This window comes from Helianthus annuus, chromosome 8 (genome assembly GCF_002127325.2).
Source record: "Helianthus annuus cultivar XRQ/B chromosome 8, HanXRQr2.0-SUNRISE, whole genome shotgun sequence".
Taxonomy (NCBI): domain Eukaryota; kingdom Viridiplantae; phylum Streptophyta; class Magnoliopsida; order Asterales; family Asteraceae; genus Helianthus; species Helianthus annuus.
In genome coordinates, this window is record NC_035440.2 from 127,045,869 (window position 1) to 127,054,238 (window position 8,370).

The window sequence follows — 8,370 nt, forward strand, 5'->3', positions numbered from 1 at the left end:
TTTAAAAGATAAATTTGTTAACACAGACACACACACACAAAATAAACATTATGAATATAATGGTTTAATTAATAACCATGGTTATGTTATTGTCTTGACAAGATAGTGGTATTCATTTGTCAAGTTGCTTTCAAATGATACACGTTTGATTTTTCAAGAAATGAGCAAAAATCCTTGAAATAATTATGATTAGTTTTGCCCACCAAACTTCCTTACCCTTCTTACATCTACATTCAAGCACATCCTCACCATCATACACTTTTTCAAGCATATCCACACTATCATACACTTTTTTTCTGATGAATTGAGAATCAAGATCAATCATGCTAGAAATTGTGACCTCGGTAGTGTTATTGCTTGTGGGTATCGCGGTTTTGGTCATAATTCATGTGTGTGTAGCAGGGAGGCCATTTGGGATGACTCAAGAAAGCACTGGGCGTACTACTGTGGCGCAAAGAAGTACCATGTCAGAAGATGATATAAAGAAGCTGCCATGTTATGATTACAAACTAAATCGAGAGGACGAAGAGGATGATGATTGTGGTGGTGGTGGTGGTTGTGATGAGGTGAGAAAAGTCGAGTGCGCAGTGTGTTTGGAGGTCTTTAAAGTTGGCGATAGATGCAGATTATTGCCAAATTGTAGGCATAGTTTTCATGCCAAGTGTATTGACTCATGGCTAATCAAGAATGCTGCTTGCCCAATTTGTAGAAGTCGTGTTGATTTGGGGAGAAGCCGTGGAGCGGAATGTAAATTTCCGGGTGATGTTTGTTTAGAGTTGACTTAGAGATGAAGCGGGTCAAACCTCAAAGACACAAAGGGGGTCGAACCCGGACGATAGATGCATGTCAAATGGAAGCTTATTGAACAGGTTATAATAGTTCTTTGGTAAGTTATATTATTATCATGCACAAGGATTATATTTTAATATATCTAACGATTTAAGTATTAAAAACATGAAAATAAGTTGAAAGTAACTAGTCATTCATTGATTCAAGATATAGTATGAGCTTACATATATGAAAGCATTGCTAGACTTGGAGATTTGATTCACTTTTTCTCAGTGTTGTCTTCGAGTTCTCTCCTCAGCTGCAGAGAGAAATCGTCATTTACATCATCGTCATCCCAATCGTCTTCCCACTGTTGGGTTACTTCTTTCCCTTCTTCCTTGACATCCCACTCTGCAAAATATGTGTCATCAGGATTAATGAACATAATAAGAAGTTAGGAACCTAGGATGATAACATAATGTCAAATGAATAAAAGCAAGTGTTCAAGCACAAAAATCTCCTGTGATAAATCTTGTTAGAGGTAGAGAGATTTCAGACAAAATTAACAACAAATTGTAATGCATAATGTGGTGTATGAACGCTAGCATTCACGATCAGATTGGTTCATATGATAAACTATCCAAGAAAGATACAGTGCCGAACCAATTCATTAGTCATGAGTACACGTATTCAAACGATGCTTAGCATGACATCCATTGCATGCAATTCAAATGTTCACCATAGATTATGAACCAGGATACGCCATACAAGCAATTAATCAGTTAATCAACTATAAACTAAGCATCAATGTAAACATTGAACAACAAGCTTCCATTGTTTTAAGGAATCAATTTTACCAAAAAAATGATTTCATAACAAAGAGACATCTATTTCCTGCAATTCAAATGTTCACCATGGATTATGAACCATGGTGGGCGCTCGGGTGGCAAAAGTGAAAGTGCACTAATTCTAACGTTATTTTACTAATTTCGTGAAAATAACGTTAAAAGAGGCGGATGGTTAATCATGCATCATGTGGTGGCGTTGATAGTCGAAAGACAAGGGGTACATGCACTAATCGGCATTTGTCTCAATTGCTGAGTGTTATGTGCCTTATGTCTAAGGCTTGATGCAAAACTACAATCGAGCCGAGGGTCTCACTGAAAGCAGCCTCTCTATTCCTACGGGGTAGAGGTAAGGCTGTCTACATCTTACCCTCCTCAGACCCTACCTTAGCTTTGCTATTGGTGGGATTTACTGAGTATGATGATGATGATGATGACCATGGATTATGAACCAGGATACAAGCTAGAGATGAGATCGGTACCGAAAGTACCGATCCCGAAATTCGCCAAAAATGGGTACCGTACCCATATTGCTAGGTACAGACTGGTACGGTATTCGAAGGTAAAAAGTCGGTAAAATACCCTGTCGTATCGTACCGAAAGTACCAATCCCGAAAAACGCCACCGAATTGGTACCGAAATTCATTTGGTGCGGTACGGTAGCCGAATTTTCCGGTATTGGTACTGAATTTTTCATCCCTAATACGAGCAATTAATCAGTTAATCGAATGAAAAGTAAGCATCAATCTTAACATTAATCAACAAACTTCCATTGCTTTAAGTAATCATTTAACCTAATTTCAGTCTAAACCAAAAACATGATTTCATAACAAACTTTATTTTAAGCACTTATTTTAACCTAATTTCGATCCAAACCAAAAACATGCTTTCACAACAACCTCAACATTTATTTCATACTCTTCAAACATTCACCATAGCTAGTAAACCACTACACAATCATTCAACCATTCAATCGACTAAAAAACTAAGCATCTAAACTACAGCTAAACAATTTCAACATTAAAACCTAAACAAAACATAAATCTGCGGTCAAAATTATAAATAATACATTGATAATCACCTTGACCGATTTCAAACTCTTCAAATTCGTCATCATCTTCGAACAAATCGATTTTCGCTTCTTCAGTTGCTGGTTTGGGTTGCTCCGTTGTTGCCATATCTGCTTCACGTACAAAAACCTAACGGTAATTGCAGAAAAACACCATAAAACGGTTAGGATTTAACGAGATTATTCGTACATTTCGAGCCCTAATTTGTGTCGCAAAGTGATATGTAAACATTCAATGAATGATAGAAAAGAAATCGTGTGAACTGGAGGTTTTAGAAGTGTTAACTTACAAGGATTCAGAGAAAGATTGCTGGTTGATTTTCCAATGGTGAAGACTATAGAAGAATGAAAGTGTTCTTGAAGAATGTAAGATGGATTGAGCAGCAAGAAAAGCTACAATGCTTGGGATACGACGTCGTTTGCTTTTCGAATTTATTCAACTTCCGACCTTGTAGTTTGTAAACTTTACATAATGATCCCCAAAAAATGTTGTGTTGCATAATCTTGCAGCCATGTCCCTTTTTTTTAACTCAAAAAAGTTTATAGTTTTTTTGAGTAACCTGCCAAAATGATTCCAGAGGTTTGCTCTCTTTTGCCACTTTAGTGCAAAACTTACACCTTTTGAATCTGAGTCCTTTTTGTTTCAATTTTTTGTCATTTTCATCAAAAATCAAAATCCGATCAGATTTTTCAGTTAACATCCAGTTTTTTAGTTTTTTTCCTCTCTTTTAATGAAGAGCAAAATGGTCTTTTAACGTTTTATTATAAAAATTAAAAAAAAAATCTGACCATTTTGCCCTTTATTAAAAGGAAGAAAAAAACAAAAAAGCTGGATGTTAACTGAAAAATTTGACCAGATTTTTCTTTTTGATGAAAATGCTAACAAAATTGAAACCACAGAGACACAGATTCAACAGATTGAGTTTTTGACTAAAGTGGCAAACGTGACCAAATCTCAGAGACTATTTTGGCAATTTACTCTTTTTTTTTTTTTTGTTATATTTTTGTTCAACTTGAATAGGCAACAAATTACATGTTCAAATAGCGTTATCAACTTGTTTAAAGTCACTAGAGCATGTAACATAGATTTAAGATAAAAAAGTTCAAATATTAACGTCGGGTCATTATTAAAAATAATGAAAAGGTAATTTTACATCGAAATAACTTGCTTGATTCCTTCTTGTGATTCCGTAAATAATAAAGCTTTGTAGGTTTGCTTTTTCTTAATTTCTTGAAATTCATAACGTTGATAGTCTTTTTGTTTGAATGACCAATTAAATTGGACATCATGTTTTGTCATGTGTAATATAAAATAACGTGTTAGTCTGTCTACTTTTAGTTGATCACAACACTTAAAATGACACGTTTTCATCTCAAGATTGTTTGATACAAGGTTTTTTTCTAACCATGTGATGTAGAAAAGTGGTAAGAAGGTAAACTTTGTGGCATGCTTGTACCTTTTACATATTAATGTGGGTATAATCATATTGTTAACTAGCTAGTGGTAGGGCTCTAAACGAACCGAACGTGTCACACCCTGACTTTTGCGGAAGCGTGATTATGTGTGACTTGCTTAATATCATTGCATTCAAACATAACAAACAACTATATGATAAAACCCAAGATGTTCATCCATAGATAATTTTACAACATTGCAATCAACATTGTTTTCAAATCCCAAACACAGACTTCATGTTCAAATTACAACACCAACAAAGTTTTAAGTTCCATAAGAACTTGACAAAAGACACTAACAAAAGCTAGGCTTTGAACTATGTATCTTATCCAGGATAAGATACACAATCCAAACTCTTAGACACCGGATGACATCTTTTATTTCAGACAACACTTGAGAACTTCCAACGCCCGCCGGATCCATATTTAGTTTCCTGAAATACATGTAGTTTGAAAACATCAACAAAAGTTGAGCGAGTTCATGTGTTTTGTATTTGTGCACGAATAAACCTTGTAATTATTGTAAGTATGTATGTTTTGTAATCCGGTATGAAAGCAAACAAGGAAAACAGATCGATTAATGGTTTGCAAGGCCATTAATATGTGTGACGTGATGCAGGAAGATCCTAGCGGATTTTGTATCGGGCTTCCAGCTGGAAGACATAGTCACCTCATGGGCCAAATCTCGGTCCTCATGGGTGGGGCTCGCAACACCCAAATAGATCTATCACTCATGTCCCTCGGTCCTACAACGAGGATTAATGGTCTTAAGCTGTCACACCCCAATATTTCCACGTATTACCGGTGGGGAGTATCGTGACGTAGTTGATATCATCATAGTCAAACAACACAATTTAAATGCACAGCGGAAGCAAAAGATAAATATATTGCAATCCGATATAAAGTAATATCAAAGTATTACAAACGGAAAGTAAGGGATCCACAGGCGGATCGAAAATAAAATGAAACATTGTTCAACAGACTTTAGGCATCTAAGCTTGCGAGACTCTTTATTGATGCTAGGAGTAGCCAGCCTATTCCGATTAGCACCTGCACTTAGCCTTTTTGGAAAATACGTCAGTTTTCACTGGTAAATACAATTTAACTGACTCATTTTGAAAATGTTTTAAAAATTGATTTGAATGCACATGGCACAAAACTTTTTATAACTTGGGATAATTAATCAATTTTAAACAAAAGAATTACGTGTCTGTTATGCGTTCAGTCGTCCGGTTCGTGCCGGGTTTAAGATTAATAGACACACCACATAGTATAAATCCGCGGCGGGAAACCAACGGATTATACCTTAATAAATATGGACACATTGTAGGGTGTACGCCTACACCCGCGTGTCAAGGTCGTGGCCATTTCATGAATGATGCCAAGGATATCCGGGACATGGTCATTAAACTCCCAAGGGCATAAAACAAACAAAACCAATTTTTAAACGGGTCACATTGATAATACCCAACTACGAATGAGTTAGGGTCAATTGCCTGACCAAGCGGTATTTTATATACCGTACCCCGAGTCCGTATAAGGGAAAATAAGTTAAAAGTATTTACCTGAGCAAATTTATAAAATTTATCCCAGCCGTATACCACCAAGCAAGTACATATAGCTTTTACTGGGCTCCTAAATCTGGAACGAAGGTTTTTAATAACCTATTAGATTCCTAATGGGTCTTAATTAAGCCTATGCTTAGACCGGTTAGTTTTAAAGGAGGATACGGTTCAAAACGCATGATTAAGCGAGAACCGGATTAGAATGTGATTTAGACCCGACAAGCTTGTATACTTGTGTCATTAGGGTAAACTAAACACATTCTGGATTTTGAGATAAAAATGATAAGGTTTGACCCGTTTCGGCTAATTTATGCAAACTAGTTACATAAGCCGATCCGAACGCGAAAAGTGCGTAACGGGTAACCAAAAGTATCATGAACAGGTTTCCTAAGTTAATATGCCTTAAATATGTTGTGATATCAGTAGGATATCTTCCGTTATGCCCAAAACGAATTTAAAACCAATTTATGCCCCGTAGGGGTATTTTGGTCATTTTAAAGGTTATAAGAGAGATTAAATATTATTCTGAGTTACAGGTCTGATTTAATCAGTAAATATACTTAATTTAATAAGTTATAACAGTAGGGTATCATATATATGTGAAATTTATTAATTATAACCATACTATGCACCGTAGGGGCATTTTGGTAATTTCACATAGGCTTAAAAGGTCAAGACTGAAAACCTGAGTTTAAAACTTTTCCTTACTGTTAAAATATAAAAATTTACTGAATATATCAGTAGGCATCAACCCTTATATGTTTAAAATAGTTTTGATACATACTATGCGTTAAAAACGCTTAAAAAGGCGATTTGGAGCCATTTCCGGGTTTTCAAAGGAAAGCTGATATTTTCATTATTCCAGAAGGCTCAAAATATTTTATTTATCATATTAGATCAGTAGAAAAAGGCTTGACATCAAAAGGATTTGTAAAACTCATTTTATAGCCCAAAAGGGACAAAACCGACAACTACCGAATCAAGCTTAGAACCCTATGTTATGCTCAGCCTAAAATTAAATAAAAATCTTCAAAAATCCCAAAATATTATTTTATATCAGTAGGTAAAAAGTTTGGTATTAAAAATTGGGTTTAGATAGGCTATACGCTAATTATGCCGTTTAATTAATAAAAAGCTTTTCATTTACGCTAATGAGCATAACTCCTAATCTAGACCTCAAACTGATGTCAAATTTTAGGGACAAGTTTATAAATCAGCAATAAAGATTATTGTTCTCTCACATTTTCAAATTTCTTGTTTTAGGGTCAAAAGGCATAACGGTTAACATTTAGGCAATTGACGGAAACATGCATGAACTAGGATTTCTATGGAACCAAGTTGTATAACCTTGGAGGGTTATACTAACTTATAATATGCTCCTAATGGAATCCTAAGGCATATCTAAACTAAGCTAAATCGGGTCAGAACTGAAAGTCAAAGCAAAAGTCAACTTTTGCGACTTTCGGTTCCGAACCGAGCCTATACTTAGAATTGTCGGGTTGAATCATGCTTAGGTATGTTCAACTAATATTTACCAAGTTATTAAAGTGAGAAAACTGATTTTATGACATTTATATTAATAGCTATGTATTTTATTTAAAACTAACCCGTTTGACTTTTATTTGACCCGCAATTAAACTAAGTAAACGTGGTAATTAGAAGGTGCCCTTTTTGGGGTTAAACACCTACCTAATTATGGTCATGTAGCCATGTTCGTTGCGAACAATGACTCAACCGATTAAAAGTCAAAGCGTTTATCGAAAACGCTTGACTTTCGGTTATAACAGCTAAAATTAAACTAAGCACGAATGGACACTTACAAAAGGTCCAAGCAAGGAGGGAATTGATCTTGGATGTTCAGGTATGAAGCACAAGGGCCCCAACTTAGAACAATTAGATCGAGGTGTGAAATGGGAGCAAGATCAAGGTGGGTATTTATAGGATTTTGAGAATCGTTAGGATCGTTTCTCGTAACCCGTGCTTCAATCTTGGCCCTCCATGTGTGCCCAAGGTTTCTAAATACAATGGGTGTTGAAAACCAGCTCATGGTATTGAGAATTTTACCTAAAAGCCCTTGAAAAATGACAAAAATGCTGAAAATATGAATCTGCCCAGACCTGGGCGTAGGCTACGCTGCAGGGGGCGTAGCCAACGGCCTGCACAGCTCAAACAATCTTTCAAAAGTGGAGTTTTGGTCCCTGCTTGCATAATAATGTGTTTCTGACACATCTAAGGCCTGTTAACCTCATTTCAAGGCTCTAACATGATGCCTAAATATAGGGGACATGAAACATGCTCAAAAACATGTCAGATGTCGGTTCGTTTGGCCGTACGGTCACGTTGTTCGTCTAATTACGACGAAACACGGACGGACGCGAAAAACGATCCAAACTACGCGACGAATGGAATTTTATCAATCCAAACACTAAAATAAAATATCTTAGTGCTTACATAAATTTTTGGGTGTCCGGATGTATTCAGAATGCAAGATATGCGCGAAAATGCAAACTTGTGCACTTTTTGACACTTTTAGTCCCTGCATGACTTAAAAGTTTATTTTTGCGCACCAAACACCTCCAAGCCTATATCTAAGCTATATAAATAATAAATAGGGTATGTTTAACTCATTGTCATATTCTGGAAGGTCCGTTACCATACGAATCGACCT

The 8,370-nt window shown here is 35.9% G+C and overlaps 2 protein-coding genes across 2 annotated transcripts; one reads left to right on the forward strand and one right to left on the reverse strand.

Moving 5' to 3' along the window:
* Positions 1–323: 323 nt before the first annotated feature.
* On the forward strand, positions 324–785 carry LOC110919677 (RING-H2 finger protein ATL74-like). Its single transcript, XM_022163940.1, has one exon. It carries the CDS (start codon positions 324–326, stop codon positions 783–785), a length of 462 nt encoding a protein of 153 aa, XP_022019632.1.
* A 159-nt stretch (positions 786–944) lies between these two features.
* Positions 945–3,112, reverse strand: LOC110916062 (protein DELETION OF SUV3 SUPPRESSOR 1(I)). The gene is made up of 3 exons (XM_022160810.2): positions 2,973–3,112; positions 2,695–2,812; positions 945–1,179 (listed from the first exon to the last, which is right to left on the reverse strand). The coding sequence occupies exons 2-3, from the start codon at positions 2,789–2,791 to the stop codon at positions 1,049–1,051; spliced, it is 228 nt and encodes a 75-aa protein (XP_022016502.1). The 5' UTR covers positions 2,792–2,812; positions 2,973–3,112; the 3' UTR covers positions 945–1,048.
* Between the last annotated feature and the right edge of the window lie 5,258 nt (positions 3,113–8,370).

What these genes read in the sequence shown, in the direction of transcription:
- LOC110919677 (XM_022163940.1), top strand. Translation starts at nt 324, where the DNA reads ATGCTAGAAATTGTGACCTCGGTAGTGTTATTGCTTGTGGGTATCGCG.
- LOC110916062 (XM_022160810.2), bottom strand. Translation starts at nt 2,791, where the DNA reads ATGGCAACAACGGAGCAACCCAAACCAGCAACTGAAGAAGCGAAAATC. An exon ending in AGAGTTTGAAATCGGTCAAG is followed by an intron (nt 1,180 to 2,694) that starts GTGATTATCAAT and finishes CATATTTTGCAG; the next exon opens with AGTGGGATGTCAAGGAAGAA.